The sequence below is a fragment of the Falco punctatus genome (assembly GCF_963210335.1).
Source record: "Falco punctatus genome assembly, chromosome: 5".
Lineage (NCBI taxonomy): Eukaryota > Metazoa > Chordata > Aves > Falconiformes > Falconidae > Falco > Falco punctatus.
Window position 1 is genome coordinate 82,982,025 of NC_137584.1, and position 21,462 is coordinate 83,003,486.

General features: G+C 38.8%; 1 protein-coding gene across 1 annotated transcript in view; it reads right to left on the reverse strand.

Moving 5' to 3' along the window:
* The window catches only part of NID1 (nidogen 1), a 96,227-nt gene that overhangs the window by 46,164 nt on the left and 28,601 nt on the right, over positions 1-21,462 (reverse strand). Inside the window, exons 13-19 of the mRNA XM_080388913.1 lie at positions 14,390-14,614; positions 13,587-13,759; positions 11,408-11,534; positions 6,329-6,500; positions 4,221-4,378; positions 2,651-2,774; positions 1,383-1,495 (exon numbers count right to left, since the gene is read on the reverse strand). Coding sequence (XP_080245039.1) covers positions 1,383-1,495; positions 2,651-2,774; positions 4,221-4,378; positions 6,329-6,500; positions 11,408-11,534; positions 13,587-13,759; positions 14,390-14,614 — 1,092 coding nt within the window. The remainder of the gene's footprint in view (positions 1-1,382; positions 1,496-2,650; positions 2,775-4,220; positions 4,379-6,328; positions 6,501-11,407; positions 11,535-13,586; positions 13,760-14,389; positions 14,615-21,462) is intronic.

Below are 21,462 nucleotides of genomic sequence, written 5' to 3' on the forward strand. Positions count from 1 at the left end.
TACAGCAAAACTATGCTTTGGGGACATGAGAGTCATCATATCCCTTGTGTCGGCTTCTGATATTCACCTCAAAGAAAGATCAAGATATCGGGACAGAGCAGAAGCAGCAACATGAAAAACCTGGTCTGTTCCTGAAAAGCCCTTCATAAATTGGCCAAGTGATCACAGACATTAGAATGAAGAGACAGTGAGTGAGGAAATAGAGAAAGTGCAACATGTGGGGACAAAGTCCGAAACGCTACAGCACATCATCCCTGGATACCACCCACTACAAAAACAAGGAGGAATGGGCCATGAAAACAAAAAAATAGGGTGGGTGGGGAGGAGCGCATTAATATGGAAGGGTACAATGAAAGAGAAGGCAGTGCCAGAAGCAGTGGATCTGAGAAGAAAGGCATCTGTCCCAGAAAAAGAAAAATACTTGAAACAAACATACAATGAGAAAGAAATGACACCAAGGTTCTGAATGTCATAAACATAAGCACACAGAGCAGACAGTGTTCTTTTGTTTTGCATTGACTGCCAAAATGGAACTGTGAATTAACTAGTAACAACAATGTAACTGATTTCTTAATTATGACACTACATGCATTTTTAAGCTCTGAACCAAGATTTCAATTAAATTAAATTAAATTATGTTTTTTACTATATATGTTGAATAATTTGAAGAGAAACTATCTTAGGAGTCTTTTAAGACTAAAGTAAAAAATGCAATTCCTATAATTCCAGTCATGTTGTAATAATAATAAAAAAGTGAACTCTTCTCCTAAGAACAACATAACTGAGCTGTGATATTGCTTCCCAAGGAACAAATTGTTTTTTCAAGGGTATCAACTTCCTGTCTTCTAAGCTTCACAAGGGGCTTTTCAATAACGTATCTGAAAAACTTAATATTCCACTGAGCAGAAAGACCAGCCCAGCTACTCTACCACCTGCTGTCTTCTGAACATTCCTTTCTTAAAAACACTGGATCTCATTAAAGACATCTGGAAGACCATGGTATTTCTGTAGTTTAAACTTAAAAATACGTAAATAAAGCCTTAGCCATGAATATAGCATTCAGTTTAGACAATGACAACATAGCAGCTTCTGCCGTGTCAGATCCTCATCTTGATCATACACTTGCCCTTTCATGAAGGACAGAACAGGCTCCTTCTTCCCTCTCTATTCTGGTTTCATATGGCAACTGTAAAAACTGCTTTTATGAAAATAAAAAAATGTAGGTGGCTTTTAATTTCTAGGTAAACAGAAATCTAAGCACTAACCAGTTATTTACTAACTTCCTAGATCAGTTGGCAGCCTGTCGATGGGAGCTGTTACTAAGTTCATTTATATGCTAAGGCATTGCACAGCTGTAAAAACTTGAGAATCAGCTGGATTACCTCCTGGGCACTGAGCAAAGGCTGTAGTGATTCCATAGAGACGGGAGCGCTTGTGAGGCTGGAAGTTATCCTTTTCTATTGAAATTGTGCGATCCACTGCTACAACAGCATCCCTGCCATATACAGAAGAGAATATATAGAAGTGAGATAAAGGTGGAAGTACAGAGGAAAACAAAACAAAACACATACACACAAAAAAGGAGGAGGGGGAAGAAATCTCAAGTTGGTTTTTTTTGTTACAATTAGGAAGTGATGCCAGAAGCAAAATCCTCATTTTTCCCGGACAACTCAAAATACATCATAAACTTCATTCCAGGCAGCTAAGAAATTTAGCAGGGAGATACCTTTCTAATTTTGAAGGTACTTCTGACGCAGAACAATGTGCCTCTACAGGAAAGGTTCTATTAGTAGTATTGACACATTTTCCATATTCTGCCCCTCCGACATTTTCTGCCGTATAGCTGACATTGCAGCTATTATGCATAATGATTATGGACAATATTGTATTTCAGGTGAAGCCTTATACCCAGAAAGAACACCAGCTAGTCATAAGCAATCTTTTCTTCCTAAACATAAAAGGGCAGTCAGCTGACAGACCTATAACACACTGTTTCCCATTTATACAAGCCTATTCCAGAACAGCATTTCCCAGCTATGAGGTTCTAGCTTGGAAATCCTTACACACATTAATAGCTCTTCCTGCTGCAATTGATGGAGTCATTTGCGTAAGAGTTTGCAGACAGAGCTCACACAACAATTTACATCAAGGTGCATGGACTGGATTCTTTTTTTACTGGAAAATATAGTAAACTCTAAAGTCTTGATCATATGTCAACGTTTTAGATCATTTGCAACAAAGAAAGTGTCATCAAGACAGTAAAAATGTTTTTTTCTTATTTCTGGTAAAACACAGAGACAATACAGGGCATAGAAAGCCATAAGTGATAAATTTCTGCCCTTTACAATGCAGCAAGTACAGCCATAAGGGGAACGTGTTAGCTCCCACTCCTTTCCCAAAGACGTTCAGTGTTAAGAGCATTTTCTTAGAGGACAAATCACTATGCTGAAAATGAAAATTCAGTTAACTGGCAACATCAGTAGGTCAGCTCTACAGATCCACTCCACCCTGCATCAGCTACTGCCAGAAAAGCAACAAAACAGGAATGTGTGAGAGAGATCAGACATGAGAAATGCAGTATATACTTCAGTTTCTACCAGGAAGAAGAAAAGATTAAAACACTCCATAATTTCTTTAGCAGATAACATACCTTCTCCAGTCTGTGTAGTATAAATTCTTCCCATAGCTTGTAACACTAAAAGGATACTGAATTCCTTCAACAATCTTTCGTCGACCAAGCTGATTAGGGTTCATGCATTCCAGCCTCTTGGTACCTGGGTGTAGTGAAACAATTAAGCCTTTGAACCAGAGCAAGAGAGCTCTCTTGAAGGATGAAGGACAACCATAAGCATGCAAGCATGAAAAGAGTAAACTTCCTGGAAATCTTTCAGTATGCTGCTTAGCCAAAGCCCTCCTTCATGTCACATCTCTGCATGTGCCAAAGACTGGACGGAAAAGTACTTTGGTACTAACGCTAATCAGCACACCATCTAACTTACAGGAACACAGATGTCCAGTGCAGCCACGGCCATTCCTCACAAGCTGAGGTACCTGCTACAAATATCAGCACCCTCAGGCTAGTGTGGAAGCTGACAGGTCTCCTCCATCCTGGAGGGATACTTCAGCCTTCCACCTCCTCTGGAAGGCATTTTTGCAAAGTTAGTTTGGTGAGCATATCCCCAAAATGCTTGCTGGGTTGGGCCATGAAGGCAAGACTGCTGGAAGAACATCTAACTTGTAGAATGCTAACAGGGTGTAAAAGGTCTAGCTCTAGCTGCAAAGCTACTACACGTTGGGCACACTGCTAGTGAATGTAAACACTTGCAGGTTTCTCTGAAGTAGTGGGTTTCAAAATTAAGGAAAAAGGAAAAGAGACAAATGTGAGAACAAGAGACGAACAGAGAAAAAAATAAGAGGATAGCACAAGGAGATATATCTGAAGCCTGGAGAAAGTGTCTTACAGTGGAAAAGAGAGCTTGATCTTTTTAGTTTATCAAAAACTTGAAAGGTGACTTGAAGTGTAAAAGCACCTTCACAGGAAGAGGTCTCTGGCAGAGTCTAGAGAGAAAGACAGTTAAGACACACACACACACACAAAAAGTTTAAATGAGAATTAAAAGCACACTTTTTTTTTTCTTTTTCTTTTTTCTTCCACCCTCTGCCAAACTAACAATGGATCGAATAGCAGAATCTTCATCTCTTGATCTTTAAATCTACTATGAATTGCTTTTTCAAGACTTGCTTCAGTCAAATTAAGCTGGACTTTCCCTAAGGTTACAGGTCTTATAACAATAGTGCCAGGATGACATTCTGTGGGCCAGATTAGACAGAGCTGTGGTTTTTTTCTGGTCTCTCACTTTTTTCTTCTACAAGAAGAAATTCTTCTACAAGAAAACTCACAATTTCTTCTACAAAGGACTAAGCACTACCTGAAGGATAGCCACATAGAAGACACACAGACATAAACCTGTTGCATCCCTAGAAATTTTTGTGATCAGAATAGATATCTTTCAGCTTGCACACAGCCTCATGTGAATGCTATAGCAGTAGTAACAATGAATAAATTGAGAGATTGTTAAAGCAAAAAAGAAAAGCATGAAATCTAAGATGCAGCCCAAAGAGTTATAAAAATTAATTGGCTGTGCATAATTTCAGGATTGAACATACTTATTCTATCTATTAATCTACTATAATGAAGAAAGATTTTAGGACCTCTTTACCTGCATCTACCCAGCACAACATTGAGGAATAAGGATCAAATGTCAGCCCATTTGGTAACCCAAGATCATCTTTAACAAGAATTCTTCTGTTTGTGCCATCCATGTATGAGGTTTCAATTTTAGGAGCTTCTCTGTTCCAGTCAGTCCAGTACAAGTTTCTTAAGAGAAAGAAAAAGGCAAGAATTAAAATAGTGACTGATCTCAAAGGATCATTTTATTAAGAAAAATGCTAAGGACACAAAAGTAACACACACACCCCTGCCAAATCATTGAAATAAATAAAAAAGGCTGCATTGCACTTCAATATAGAAACACTGAAAGTACAATAAAGATGTAGCAAATGCTATACTTCCATTAAAAACAAAAAGAGCAAGCACACATGAGAAGAAATGCTTTCTCTACATCGTTTAGGTTATGTGCAAGATGCCAGGCAAAGAGACCTTTATTTCAGCATTCTGAGGACCATTCAAAATGTCTACAGTTCTCCTCCTCACTACCCATCATGTCTGCTCAGGCTAAGCAGCAGTAGCATTTGACGTACATTTGTGAGATTCATTCAAAATTGTGTTTTTCTTTTCAGTGTACCATGTAAGCAACATATAACAGAATCAGAGTAGTTTATGGTCAAGGGAGAACCCCTGATTCACTGTCGCTTTATTATTAATGGCCATTCGTTAGTGGTAGTTTCTCTTGGATTCATTTTCTGTGGCTGAGAGTTTACATGGCTCTTCAAAAGGCAAGCACCTTTGTTGTTTACTCCTTAACACACACACACAATCTACTTGGAGACACAAGTCTGTGCTGCTTGACCTGAACCCAGAGGACTATTCCATCAGCGGGGTTCTGCATGGAACAGAGGTCTCTCCTCAGTCTGGTTACACCTGTGCCTCTCCCATTCTCTCACACCACGAAGCACATTTGGTTTTCCTTATTATGCTGTAACTTGATGCGCATCCATCCATGTGTTTTCAGCCCACTATTATGTGACTGTTACATAAAAGTTCATTTTATGTTAAAGGAATTAGAGAAGTCAATACCATTACTTTTTCATTTGATTTTGTATCACTTAAATTGTCACGGATCACGTGCATTCTTTCTCAGTACAAACCTCACCTGCAAACATCTGGCATGAGGATGCATCTTCCAAAAAACTCCCTAAGCAAGACAGTACTTCTGTTCATAAATTAATTCTCCCTAACAGCATTCCAAATGCCTATTATATCAATTATATCTAGAGGTTCCCAGCAATTCAAGACTGAAAAGAAAGCCTCTCTGCTTCTGAGTATTTTGACTGAAATGTCTTTCCTCAGCAGTAGCCACGCTACAGAAAGTTGCACCAGGACAAAAGCAGGCAAGTTCAGACATTAATCAATAGCCATGTGGTACTACCATGGACTCCGTAGTAGTTTTAATTTTCCCTGTATTTCTTCCAGTATTCAGAGAGGAAAAATGTCAACAGATCAAAGGCTACATAAAAGTATATATACACTTTCATTTTTGCAGGCTGGAACCATAACTTGAAAGCATGTACACTTTTCTACTGACACTCTGCTAGGCTATTTCTGTGACTGCAGCTTACAAGCTCAATTTTTTAAAGTAGGTAGTTAGCTGCATCTTCAAATAGAAGCCTAATAGGACCTTCTCAGGCAACTGAACGAAGTGAAAGTGATGACAGAAGACACACCATGGGCGTTGTCAAAGAAGGCAACGCTGTACAGGAGGAAGGGCTGTCATGATGGAAACGAAAATGTAAGATTGCTTACTCTAGTATTTTAGATCAGTAATCTTGTAAAAAAAAAAAAAGCTTTTTTTAGGTAAAGGCAATGCTTGTCATCCTGCAAACAAACTGAAAGTAAGGTAAAAATAAGTATTTGACAAGCCTCTCCACAAAATATCACAGTATTATCTAGCGAGCATTTTAGAAATCTTATTTCCAGCATACCACTCAGACACAAGTAGATTGTTTCATTTGTGTTTGTTGGTTTAGGAACAGGTAGTCCTATTATTGTCTACAGACAGCCTAAAAACATGGCCTCGGTGCATACGGTCGTGTTAAATAAATAAACAGAAACAAGCTTTGTACATATGTCTTGACAACATATCCATACCCTCTCACAGGATCTGCAACGATTGCTCTGGGGTTCACCAGGCCAGTGTCAAAAAGGATGCGACGCTGGCGCCCATCCAGCCTAGCCACTTCTATTCTATCCAGTTGAGAGTCAGTCCAGAAGACGTTGCGACCTAGATGATCTACAGCTATCCCTTCAGGGCTTCCCAAGTCTGCAAGAGAACAGAAAAAAACCACGTGCCTAGGAGTTATGTTTAATCCCAATACACAATGTCAGCCTCATAAGCATAACTCTTCACTGAGATAAGTTTTCTTCAGTTTTCTGGCTGTGCTCCAACAAAAGCTACTTCATGTCAGCTGGAAGAGGAATACACATTTTGCCTTATAAAGTTTAAATACACAAAACTTTCATAAATACATAGAAAGACAAATTCTGTGAGGAGCCAACCTATCATGCATGTAAACTTTCCCTGGGGAGAAGACACAGAAAAAAGAGTAGCAGAGAAATAAACAGTAGAGATTATCAGAAACTTATTCTACCCTCCTTACCAGGCCAAGATCTAGAATAGATTTAGTAATTCTCAATATTCCCCTTTCTTTGTGCTGGCATATGTGCCACCCCTCTAAAAAAACGGGATTTATGCCAATTTTAGCCAATGCAATACTTAAAGATAATCAAGCTCCAAAGCACTAGAGATAACAATATTAGCTAACTGATGGAATTCAGATCCAGTTCTTTGTTTTTGCAGAGCAATCCTTTTTGGAACTTGTTTTAGTACTGTATGTGCACAGTTTCTTGGACAGTTACTTGTTCCAACAGCAACAGGAAATAGCACATAATGACCTTACTGCTTTAGTATTAGTAAGTTCCAACTCAAGGATGCAGAATAAATATATAGCACTCCAACATTTAATTCAGCCACTGTAAAAAAACCTGCTCTATACTTTTCAAAGTTCGTACATCCATCCAGAAAGAGCAGGCAGGCTGTGTGGGATGTCACAAAGCCAAAGACAGGTACAAATCAGTTTTAGTCCAATTTCAGTTCCAAAAGAAAAGATTGTACATAGTCACTCCCCAAAAGACGTGAAGTGACCCTTCATACAAGCCAGCTGTTGAAAAAAACACCTCTCAAATGCAGATGCACAGGTCATGTAAATATCCAGGAATGACAGAACATGGCCCATAAGCCTTCTATTAATTCACAAGTTTATTTACTGACAGCCATTAAATAAACATTATGTGACACAAACAACCCTTCTGGAGAAAAACCATATGGTCCAGAACAGTGCGTAAAGCTGTCTAAAATTTGCTACTGTGACTTTGCTATGAGTAATAGTTGCATAACAGCTTAAATACCTCTGCTCTTTCACACAGGTGGATTACACTTGCCACACTCAACCTGGACACATGACATTCTGGATGTATATTCATTGCTGAAGAGAACAAATAAGATGTATGTCACTGCTTCTGACTCACAGCTCATACATGGCGGGGGCCAAGAAATGAAATGTTACCTTCTTGTTCCTCCCAAGAGCACTTGGGTGTACTTTAACTTAGTTACACTGACTTCACGTTACTACTTGTATTTCTCCAAATCCTTCTGCAGAGCTAAACCTGTCATCTGCAAGAAACCACCTGACATATACTTCAGACCCTCAAATGTTCCTAATTCTTTCCTTGCTAATGACAGAGGCTGCTGAGAGGGGACATGTTTTGAGGTGATGGTGGTGACAATCCCCAGCCTCTAGAATCAGAAGATCACTGACTAAATGGTGGTAGAGGAGCTCCCAGCCTGTTTTAGGAAACAGAAGGCGGCAGCAGATCTTATGCCTGCTACCTTCTGCTGTTCTGTTCTGATTCCCAGAATCCGCTGTTCCCTGACTAGTTTCCTTGCTTCAGTTCCCTTGTACCAGTTATACACCAGGAGATTTAAAGAAGTCTAAAGTAAATGTTTTTCCTGTCTGGTTGACAGTGAGGCATAAAAAACTATCCCCCATGGAGGGATAAAGAAATATATAGGCTTCATGCATCACCGGTCTTTCCAGAAGCACGAAGTCTTCCTGCTATATTGTCACCAGGCCTGATACAGTCACGGGCTCTGTCCCTGGGGACAGGCTTGCACAGGCATGTGCGGCTGATAGGACTTAAGCAACTACAACAAAGAGGAAAGCTTTCCTTCCTGACCTGCCTCCACAGCTGCAGAACTCAGAAAGCCTCCACAGGCTATACAGCTGCAGGGATAGATGAGAACTGGATGGGGCTCCACAATAAAACGTGTTTCTGCAAAGCAACGCAACTTGGATCACAAGAGCTTCAACAAACAAAAAAAGTAGTGCATTCCACAAAAATACATGTGAACTGAAGAAAGCAGCTGCAGCTCACAGGAGGAAAAAGGCAAAGATCAAATCAGAACAAAGAATTCTCATGAGTCTTCTGGGAAGAAGGCATATTCCTATCTCCTGAAATTGTAAAGTTTCTGTTTTGACCAAAATAGAAGACATCCATTCAAATACTGAATATTCAACCTTATTTTGTTCTGACTCCTATTGAATAGCCTGTTAACATACAGAAAGTAAAGCGCGTCTCTTCAGGAATGGCATTCACTTCCTACGCAAACAAAAACAGAAATCATGAGATGTCTTTAAACAATCAATTTTTTTGTAGCAGATTAAAACCATGAGGTTTCCCCGCGGCATTGAAGCATCTTGAATTATCTGAAATAATCAAATCTAGTTGAAAGCCTTCACAAATATTTGAAAAACATTTTATATGTTGCAAGAATTTTAATGCATGCACATACATTCTCATTAGACAGACTAATCCATATCCATATAAGATTTTTAGCAATGGTAATTTCCATCATTTTGTAAAATGCAGAATCTGAGGAAATACTTTAATAGTCCCCACAGAATTTGTAGTTATACAGGCACATGCTTGCACTATAGGTTGAGTCCCTTTCAGACTAAATAACTTGGGATGAAAAAGAAGTCTTGCAAATATCTCAGCCATCAAGTTGTACAGAAATATGAAGCTCCCTAATTGCTGGAATGGTATGGGATGGCCTTAAGCTCTCCCTTTTCCCTTCCCAGGACAACAGCAGGATTCAAGCTGCCCCCATCTCTCCACTGCTCCTAACAGAAAATCCCAGAAAATTGGCTATTCTAAAGCACAAGCTGCAGGTAGAGAAATTCAAGACATCCAACAAAAACTAAAGCAAATTTAATGTAGAGTTTTAAAACCAGTTGATCGTTTTGCTAAAATAATTTCCTAAATTTTTGTGACGATATCTGTAAAGGTTCCAAAGCAAAAGCAACCTCCTCTAGTATCTTGACTTCACAGGTTTTCTAGGCACTAGAATTCAAAGTATTGAATTCTATGCAGTATGACACTAGTATTCAAAAAGTGCCTCCAGCTATTTTTAATGCCCTCTTACCATTCACTTTGTTTTCCAAACCTGTCCTTTCCCCTAACCATTTCCATTTAAAAAAGGTTTTCATATTTAAGATGCGTGGGCTTACACTGATGCTTCTAATTAAAATGAACATGGACCACAGTGAGCAGCAGTCTTGGGGTAAAAGAATATAAAAGCAGGACATAATTTGTAAAAGCAGTAACCCCACAATACCCTCTAGTTCAATTTTCAAATCCTTGAGCAACTCCAAGGGTGAAAGTTGAACAAGGAGGCTTTACTCACTTTTATTTTACAGCTTCAGTGGGAAGCATGGGAAGTCACAGCTGAAACAGTTTCTAACCACCTTTCAGCTGTTTGGTCCCCAAGCCCAGGCACAGAGAGCAGAGGTTCTCCTCTTCAACCTCCTTGCTCCCCAGTCTTTTCTCAGCAGTGGGCAGCTGACAGGCAGAGAATAGTAGAGAAAAAAACTGCGTGTAACAAAATCTCAGCTAGCCAGCACCTACCCTGCTTGCTAGAATATAAAAAAAAAAAAAAGTAGTGACACCCACAGATGATATTCCAGATGAACATATAAATGTAACTCTTTAGTTAGCTTTAGCTTTGCTTGTGTTCAATACCCATTCAACACTAAACTGATAATCCATCATCCCCTTTTCAGATCATAAATACATTGAACAATGATGGATCTACTCCAGCACGTGACCTAGGTTTCAATGATAACCTTCCTTCATGTATTTATATCTTGTAGCAACTGCATCATTGTAAGCATGAATAATGTCTATCTATAATAGTCTGAGCTCAGCCTACTTATGTGTTCCATTCCTCACGTCCAGGGACACAGGACCTTTACAGGAAGGATGCTGGACCCCCCTTTCTGACCAGTATGGCTGACAAGATGTGACTATGAAAGAGTTGGGCTACACAGAGGCTGCCAGGCTGGGCACAACAGCACAGCCAGTCCTCAACACAGGAAAGCGAGGTCTTGAGTGCACTTTAAAAATCTGGGATGACGTGACCTGAGAGCATTAGCCATGCTGCCCCACTACAGCAGCAGCCCTAAGGATGTCACCACAGGTAGAGAGCAGTAAAGGCCTCAAGTCTACATCAAGGTTCTTCCCCAGAAGTGACAAAGCATCCAAAGGAGGGGTTTTTTTCCTTTGTTAAACACAGCAAGAACATAAGCACAGACTAGGACTGTAACTGGGTACAGACTGCCTCTAAACATTCCTGTGAGGAGCTGAGACACTGTCCAAAGCCCAGATTGTGAGGCTCTGAACTCTGCACCCATTTGTGCCTTGAGATGTGCTTTAAAACCACCACAGCAGCTTGATTCACCGTTCAAATCCTGCAACCTTCAATTAAAACATCCCCAGTGGTGTTCACAAGATAGTCAATGATTAGACACAGTACCCTGCAACTGCAACTAAAGACAAATATCTCACTGACTGCTCCCACTTCTGGCCTTAAACTTGCTTTAAAGAGAACTGACTTCTTGCCTAGCAGTGAAGAGGCAGTGAAGGGCTATTGCATAGGGAACAGATCTTTTTTCATTTTATGTTATTCAGACTTTCTGGTTATTGTTTAACCAAATAACACCAATTTGTAATGCTACAGCTCAGGCAACACCTGGAAAGTACATATTACGAAAGTCAAGTCTCTAATGCCATTCCTAGGGAGTAGCAAGAGGAAGAATTCAGTGCTGTTACCTGTTTTGATGATGGTTGTTGGCTCCCCACCATGCAGGCTAGCTCTGCTGATCGAAGGACCACTGATGTCTGTCCAATAAACCATCTTGTCTGTGCAATCGTAAGCAACTCCAATAACAACTTTGTCCTGTTGGTCAACAAGCAAGATACATCAGCTTATGCCAAACAATTATATGTCAGCAGCACTAGCTTACAGATCTAAGTCTCAAGTCTAAAAAAACAAAATTCTTGAGGAAAAGTGGGACATGGGGAGGATGGGCAGGGAAAACAATTGGGTAACAGTCATTCTAGAATAGTTTAGAAAAATACTTTGATTTTCAAATAAAGTCCCTTTTAACTAGCAGACACAATTTGCAATTGTCTTATTTCAAAGAAGCATTACAGATATTAGTCCTGAACAGTTGGTCTGACTTCTACAACTTCACATGCATATCCATTTAAAGTAAGTTCATGTTGCTCCTTTACTGTGTTATTCCTTGTGTGCTCTTTTCTCTCTTTCTTTCCCTTCAAGGAGGAATAAATAATTCCATGATAATGATTTCTACCAAATCTGACTTGCGTTCTGTATATTCATCTATCCCTGCATTGTGGCTACATTTAAGCAGTGCTATCTGCATAGCATCATTCGACTCAAAATTAAGTTCAAAAATAAAAAATAGTTTAAAAGACTACTCCATAAATTATTCTTCTGGAAAGAATATGCTTGAGGATAAAGAACATACATATACAATTCTCCAGGCAGAAGATGATAGGACTAGAGTTTGAATTTAGAGTTGAAACTCTTTCCTCCAGGGAAATGAAAAGAGACTTTCAGGGTAAAATAATAATTTCACATGGATTCCCAGGTCTCTCATCTTTGCTGCTTTTATAACTTGCAACTTCTTAGAAAGATGGCCCAAACCCGTGCATTAAAACAGACACACTTATTCATCAGCGTACATTAATGCTGTAGGTTACAAAATAATCTGAACATCTCCACGCTGCTGAACACTGTCACTTTGCAAATACACAACACTGAGACAACATGGAGAAAAGACTATTAGCAGAGACCGAAAGTTTCATTTTAATTCAAAGTTTTAAGTAAGAGTTGCATCTTATCTCTTGGGAGCTCTTTACTGAAGATACCTCTAATTAATTCATTCAAGCTAGATCAAGCAAATCATGATACTAGCTAACAAGGATTCAGAACCATGTCTCTATATCAGCCTAACCAACCCATTTTGCACACAGTATTTTACTTCAGTTTTACATTATTGCAGCAACACTTTAGACAAGAAAGAAAAGCTTGATTTTGCCCTTACATCACAGCACAGTTTGCAGTACTATTTACTCAACAATCTGTGTAATTTAGTCAGTATTTAGTCTACTAAATATTCATGGTAATGTAAAAAAAAAAAAAAAAAGAGGCCAGCATGCTACCTGGTATTGCTATCTGTTATAAATACAGTAACACTGGAATGAAAAACAAATCCCAGGCTCCAGGCAAAACAAATTAACGTGATGAAACTGGAAGGGAGAAGAGCTGATGTGTGTCACAGGTGATGGAAAATCATCTCAGCATCAGGGATTAATTTTCAAGGAAAAATGATTTTCAGGACAGTAGTAAGAAGTCTGGGAAAAAGATTTACCACCCACTGGGCCTGCACATGGAGAAGGAAGGAAAAAAATAAGAAAAACTATAATCTCTCTATATATATCTGTAGCCAAGAAGCACAGAGAACTGACTAAAAAAATAAAACAGGAAGAGATTAAGGATTTAGGAAAAACCTTTGAGGGAATAAGAGTGAAAAAAAGGGCCTCTCCATATACTGCTCTTGTAGACTCCACATACTGCTCTCCTAGACTTTTATACCAGAGTCAGAAAGCCAATGGAAGCGTGAGTGTGGGAAAGTTTAGACGATGAGCTCTTGGAGGCACATGAGATCACAAATATTAGATTTTTGTCTTATGAACTATTCTTTAAAGGCAAATGATTTTTTTTCTATAGCTCAGTTTTAGGCTTTTTGACTAGTCAGGTCAGGAATTTTCAGTGATAAAGTGATGGGATACTAACATTTTAATCAAGAGTAAAGATAAAGTTTGGAACTTGTATTATCAAATTACATAGACAAACACTCTCACTTTCATCTTTGTCACAAGTCTTCTAAACCACATGGACTTAGTATAGTAGGTTACTTACTGGAATATGCAAGAGTGCTTTTGCACCATTTTTCTTCATATTGTTTCCCTCTAGTGGAACATGTTCAATTTTACCACTTTGGGCAAAGAGCAAGTGCGTTCCTGGTGGCAGAGGTACTGTATCTGGTCGGACAGAGGGCCCAATAACAACAGGAGGAGAAGCTGTGCTCAGACCTTGTTAATGAAGACAAAAACAGATGGAGAAAAAAAACTAGCTTGTACAGCGTAACAAAGCTCCTTGTTATTTGCAGAGACACAATTACAGTCAGACTTCTTAGAAGGAAACAGTCCTATAATCAGACACTAATAACTGTAATCGGATGCAGAAAGCTTCTGAATTTTCCCCTTGGCTGACAGAGAAGGAGCAATTGACATAATAGTTTTTTTTCATGTTCAGCTCTGTACTATCTTTCACCTGCATACGTTTAGAAAAAGCTATCTTATTCTGCAGGTGAAGTGGGGAAGATGTAGGAAGGAACATCCTTCATTTTCTGAGGCAATTCGGTTACCACACATTCAGATTTGCCCACCTCCCAGAGGGCAGAAACTACAGGGCCCCTCATGGTTTCAAAGCAGGGAAGGATTTAGAAAACCATCTTCTCATCCAGAGGCTCACCACAGTTCTCCAGATGCCCTGGCTGAAGGAAAAGCGTACGCTGGAGTTACCTAAGGGCTGCAGCACAATTCATATCATCACTGGGACAGCAAAGATCTGCATTGCTCCAAGTCAGTGCTGCACCTCAGGTACATGACTGAGCACCACATTTGGGAAACCCACAAGAAACAAGTGCTTCAATCACTTACATGGTGGTTGAACTCCTGGGCCGCTTCTGGTGCCATCAATCTCATTTCCATCTCTATCTACGCACCAACAATATTCACTATTAGAATGGCACTGAGTGGGTAGGTAATTCCCATGCTCATCACACTGGGGAATGAAGTGACCAACTCTTATCTCCCTCAGGAAGAAAGTGCCTCCACTTCCAAGAGCTACTTCTCGTTCACGCTGGCATTTGGTCTTTTCCACTTCTGTGGAAGGAAAAAAAAAAAAAAAAAAAAAAAAAAAAAGAGACCAGTGAATATTTCTGTTTTAACTAATAACTATATTCCATTAACAACAGTGCAAGTATTCTTACCACTGGAGGAACATGACACTGTTACAGACCTTGGAGGCATATGCCTTCAGTTCACCTTCAGGAACAGACACATTTGCCTTAAACTTATGTAACTTTAGCTTTCACTGTCTAGTTTAAATCAGAACAAATAGCCCCCCTGCAACTTCCTACGCTGAAGGTTCATAAACAGAATCTGGAAAACACTGTCATTCTCCTTGAGGCATATTAGGAAGAACATTCTGTCTGACTTGTGAACCCAATGTCTACTCATTGGGCAATTATCCACGGGCCTTAGAATGTGACTAATTAGCCAGGCCATACAGTGAATAAAGGTTTTTTTTCTAAACGCTGACTTTCCATTCAGAGGCACAAGAGAAAACTACAATGCGAGGCGGATGCTACAGGACCTGGGAAGTGAAACAACTCATTGCTTTGATGTACATTAGGTTTTCAGAGTTTTGTTATTGAGTTTGAGAACTTATTTGGTGGTTTTGGACCTAAGAAAGAAATTGCAGGGACAGACTGTCCAGTTCCTGGTAAGGTGCATAAATAATGCAATACAGAAAACAGGAATACTACTTATGTATGCAGACAAACATATGATGCACAATGGCTACACCACATGTATATGTATTACTGTAGAGACTACCAAGAAAAGACTTTCCAAATTAGCAGGAGATTCAGGGATTTGGTTCTTTTGGTTTGCATTTTACAACACAGTCTGGACTAAAATATACATCATCTTACGATATTATTTGTCATGCAATAGGGAATGTCATCTGGATCAATATATCCTTCTAGATGCCAAACAACAAAATTAAATTAAAATAATACAAAAATAATAATCTTTTTCTTTCTCTAGCCAAAGAAATCTGGCTTAGTTTTACCTTACACTTGAGACCCCTGAAGGTTTCTGTGCATTGAGAAAAAGCGGCCTTTAATTATGGGGGAGTATCTTTTTCCTGTCTATGACTTCTACAGTTAGAAACACTTACTACAAACTGTCTGCCGAAGAGGCTTTAACATTACACTGCTGTTTATTCCTTCCTTGTTTTTACATTGCCTGGTGGACAGCATTAGCTATGTGTGGCTCAGACTAAACCCAGCCCAGCAAAAAGCTAATGAGTGTTGTGGTGTAAATCACACAAATACAAAAAAGAAGGACGTTTTTTTATTATTATTTAAACTAGTTATGCAAGCAAAAGCTTTGGACAAGTTTCCTGCACCTGGACACAATTAAAGAAATACAAATGTCTGGAGAACAGCTCACACTAAACAACTGAAATAATTGGCATCAGCTTTAATGTGGGTGGTGGAAAGCCTTGAATCAACCTACAAAACCAGACCCTGAAGGAAAGCCTTCAGTATCTATCCCAAATTTTGTTTGCATTTATTCAATGCAGTATGCAGGAAAAAGAAATATTGATTCCAGTAACTGGATAGTTTTGCCACAGTTGTTTTGGGGTGGAATTTTTGTGTTCTTTGTGTGGTTGGTTTTTTTTAAGCTCTAATTATACGCACGGCTCACAAGAAAAAGCAGGGGGAATACAGAGTATCAGTAAACTGACCCACCCTGCTTTTTGTTCATTGCAGAACAAAATCTTCATTGCGTTCATGTCATCTTTCAGAGGCACTATTAGCTCCTCTTCAGTAGGACATAAAAACAAATGTAGAAGCTGGTCATTTTTCCTCCCCATCTGAAACTCCCAGAATTAGAGAATATCCAACAGCTTACAATTTTTTAAATCAAAAGACTAGATATATGAAAATGCGTTACTGAATATGAATTACATGAAGGAGTGTGTACACACTCCCCGATAGGCCCCAGCTGTCAGACATACAATGTATTAGTATTACTGGTAATTTGAAATACCAATGTCTGTTCTAATTTCCAGACAATGTTCACATTTATATCCGCAGATTTTATACAGAAATACTGATGGAATTTTTCAAGACTACCTATATTGCAATGATCAAGAGCAATCTCACAAATGGCCTGCCTATGCAATTAGTCAAGAGATTAGTCAGACAAATTAATTTTCAAAATGAGTATGCAGTTTCTAGAAGGCAGAGAATATGATTTGTTCTTTCTAAAACCTCCCATCAACACTAATTTTTTTCAGTTGCATAAAAACATGTCAAGTACCATAGTGATGCTCACTTTAGGAATAACTATGTGTTTTACTGCTTATGTGGTAATGAAAATCTATTTGCGATAACTTTTTTAACAGCATCATGTGCAGTAAGTAACCCATCTTAAAGAAACATTTTGAAAACAGATTAGTGATACCATGTTCATCTGTGCTGGCTGAATCATTTTAACCTGGCTTTCAGTATTAAACACATTTCAACTCACTAACATAAATTTAATCAATATTAACATTTACAAACCAAAACAAGCCCCTAAACAAGTCATGCCAGTCCAAACCAGGCACTCTGAATCCATACTGTATTTTTTCTCTCCTTATCTCTGAATCAAGAGCAGGATTGCTATGCTTACAGTTTAGAGGCACCTAAAGAAAAGCGAGCTGAATCCCAGGCCAGTGGTGGAGCCTTTGCAGCAATGAAGGCACAATAATCTTAGATACAGATGACAGCTGGTCGGGATAAATAGCCTGCTTATACTGCCTATACAGTCATATATTTTACTCGGTGTGCTTAAGAGAAGATGGTCTGATTTTGCAAGTTTTAAATTGCATTAATTGTCTGAAATGAGCCAAGGTGTAACAGAGGTTGAAAGATGAGATTGACACAGTAAATAAAGCGCACTCCCTTCCTTCATAAGCTAACAGCACAAGCTAAACAAAACATACGACAAGAATTGGCACACATTTAGGTAGCACAAGGGCTACTTTGTAAGCCACTTTCTAGACATAAACCTTATGGCTAGTAACTTCCTTTTCCTTCAGTACAGCAGCCTAAATGAGGTTTCTTAGTGTTTTTCCTTTAATATAAATACAGACTCTTCAAAGACATAGAACAATTAAAATCAGGAGAGTTCTCTCATCTCTTGACTGCCATGAAGAAAACTTGCATTAACTACAACAGTTAGAGCTAAGAGCAAATAATGCCTACCTGGTGTTACACACAGTTGACCACACTGCTGCATCTACTGCTATACCTGATTGTAGCAAATGGAAATGAAGTCATGCCTGTTTCAAGGATCCATATCCAGGGGTTACCAGTCCTGGTTTTCAGAGGCCCTCACCTTTCTTGAAACCCACATTTGAAAGCCAAGCTAAACAAGCATGCCAATGATGAGAAAAATGTTACACACTAGGGTTAGTTCATACTGCCAAAGATGAAACCAATGGTAAGAGCAAGACCTGGGTAATCTTCAGAGACGCAGGAAAGCAGGGGTAGCAACAGCCATTTATTAACATCAGCACCAAGTTTCAGCATTTTTCAGTATCTGCTTTTCAGCATTACTGATTAGTATTTGTTAGAATATTGAGTAAAAATCTGTTCTTGTGGCTTTTTGACACACTAGATTCTTGGCTGATGAAGGCAGCACACTGACCTTATAGTTTAGTGTTTCCTTATAGCAGCCTACTTACGCCCACAGGACAGTATCATTTTCGAAACAAAGCACCATACTGTGGGCTACTGTAATTTGATAAATGATTAAAAAATGAAAAATCGCCCGAGTCAGTAGACAAATGTCATGAAGTAGTGGTATTTCTAGTAAGTTCCCATATTACCTTAGTCTTGGTTTTAGATTTCCTTATTAAGAAATTTAATTCCTTCCTTAAGTTTCCAGAAGAAAATATACAACCATAGGTTGCATCATTTGTGGAAGAGAAAAAGGCCACAAAACATGAGAAGGACAGGACCTCATCACTAGGTAAACCAAGCTCATTGAAACCAACAAGTAGATTCACACAGTCAAATGGAACGTTACCCTTCTTGGAATACACTGCAGACCAGCCTCTAAAGATAGACTCTTCTTGGAGGTCACAACAGAAAAAAAGCTATCAGCAGACCACGGCTATCAGCAGATAACTGTGAGCAGATAAGCTGCCAGCGCGCAGCTCAGCGCTGTAGGGATTGTGAGGGGGTGTAAGTAAGAATTCAGCATATACAAAGGGTGTATACCACATAGGTATAGAGATGCCATGTGGGACTGGGGACATGATTCAAGGAATACTGTGTGCAGCTCTGGTAATCACAGTTCAAAAGGACAGTGAAAAGTTGAACCTGTACACAGGAAAGAGCTCCTAGGAGAGAAGCTGTAGTGCAGAACAGGGATCAAAGGCGTGATGAAGAATTTACATTCCAAGGACCACAGAACACAGGAGTCAGACTAGATTATGTAGGATAGTGCATCCTGAACTCAAGCTAAATGTACACTCTTCCCCAGAAAAATAGCTTTGTATTTAATGTTTTAAACATATTCTTTTCTGTTGTTTCATAAACTACCAGTAGCAATCTGGAATTTAAAAGTCACTGAAATATATCATGGAACTTGGAAAAAAATGAAATGGAAATAGGATGGATATGGAAAGTGGGCCAGATGAAAAACATGCATGCACATATTTCTCACATAAGCAACGAAATAAACAGAACGGGGGGGACAGCACTAAAGCCATATACAAATATTCAAAGTCTTTTTTGGTCAAAGGAAAGCAGCACTGCAGAAAATAATTTACAGACTTTTCCAAAAAAAGATGGATGCTGAGAAAACATGATGAGAAACAGAGATGTATGAGACTTCTTCCCTTGCATTTTGCAGGGTGGATTACACGCTGATACACTAAACCAAATTCAATTTGTTTTGTGACAGCATGCAAAAATTTTTAAAGATCTCCTATAACTACTTAAACAGGTTTTCATTCACAAGCTAAAAGCAGAAGTGATTTAAAACCACGTCTAGAATCAGTGTGTAGTCAAAGAGGACTTTTTAATTTCCTATGTGGATCACTTAATTCCCCACACATCACAAGGAGTTATACTGACATTTCAAATTGCTGTTCTCAGACATCACCAAAAAAAAGAAGAGGAAAACCCAACACATTTCCCTTTGTCTCTTCATTTTCCTTTGTAATCCTTCACTTACAGTGTTGCCCTGAGAAGTGCATTTCTCAAGTGAAACTGATTGTATACAGAGGACCAGCAAATGGCTCTTAACAGTCAGATCCCTAGTTTCAAGAATCTAGATTTGTTGTTTAGTAAACAGTGTCTGGGGTCTGCAGGGGTAGAAACACTCAGACATCTGGTTTTTTGAAATGGAAAAACCAAGCGTGAGGAAATAATGAAGTACAGACTTTCTTAATAGCTGTGAACAGTGGGATATTCCAGCATTAACTCTTTCATTAACCTGCTGGTTCACTCCTACATGCACTCACTTCTATGTGACTCAAATCTATTTTACTTGTTAGTCTACTTGTTTCAAGAGTTGCTGTTCAGCAGTGGTCAGATTCAACAGTAGGTTTCATATAATAATAAAGGCACCAAACAAGCAAGCAATTGTACACATGGAACGGAAAAAGGGCACAACAAAAAGAACCAAGTATTCAGATGAATGAAACTTTCCATGCTATTAAAAGCCAGGAAAGACTTCAGTGACTTGACTGAGGCTAATTAGATCAAAACCTTAGTCGGTAGAAAGGGGAAGAAAGGGTCTCTAATTAAAACTGAATACAGTACAGCCTCATCTGGAATCTCCATTCTGAAGCAACTTTACAAACTGGGTGCTAAAGTAAACTAAGCTGCTTTTTGCTAGGCTTCAGAAAGTATATTTTGATTCTATCTCCTGGTAATGATTAACTGTTGGATATATCCACTTTAAAATACTAAAGCTTTAGCAACATATGACATCTCAAGGGCAGCTATTGTTCTATTAACTCTCTAAGTTCTCTCTAAGTTTGTTGTAAATAATGCCACTGCTGCAGACTAGCTGAGCAATACAGATACTCTGTATATCAGTCAGGATTCAGGAAAAGTGAGACTTCCTGGCTGCACAGATTTTTTCTGAGCAGAGCCAATTGTTAGAAGTGTTTCTAAAGCACATCTACTGTCAGTACAAAACAGTATTAAAAAAATGAAAAACAGAGAGACGTATATGAAGACTAACAAACCCACTAAAACAGTAGATAAAACAACTCTTCAAGGTATTTTGTTACTACCACTAAAGCTGTGACATGGAAAGATCCTCGTTCAAGATACAATTGCATTGAGTATGGAAAGTCAAGAAGCCTACAGGATAAGCAGCAAAAAAGAACACTGAAGTACTATGAAGTAGTACACTGTGCTTAGCAGTTTAGCAGACACACTGACCACTGCATGTAAAAAGGTGTCCTTAAAAATAATGCAAAAACCCACCACCATCAACCACCCTTAAGTATGCTATCACATATACTCAGAAGAAATTGTGTCCTAGTAATGAAGTCAATTGGTTGAATTCAAATATCAGTCTACCAAACCACGTTTTCCAGCTACAAACAGGATGTGCCACACATGAAAGCAGTATTTCTGTCTCTACAATTCTGCCTGAAGAATTAGAAGTTTTAAGGTTTGATTTTGCTTCAAGTTATTCACGTCAAGTTTCTCCTGCAGGAGGAATAATCCTGGTTTTATCAGCTGGTTGATTAGCTAAATATTTTGACACAGGTCAGAAATACTGGGTAGTTCTTCATTCATCTGGCATTAAAATAAACATACACATGGGCATTCATGCATGAAAAATTAGTTAAAAATTATATTGAAAGACTGATGAAGTGGAAAAAGCTAGACTTTCAGAATTAAACACTGCAAAACCTCCTA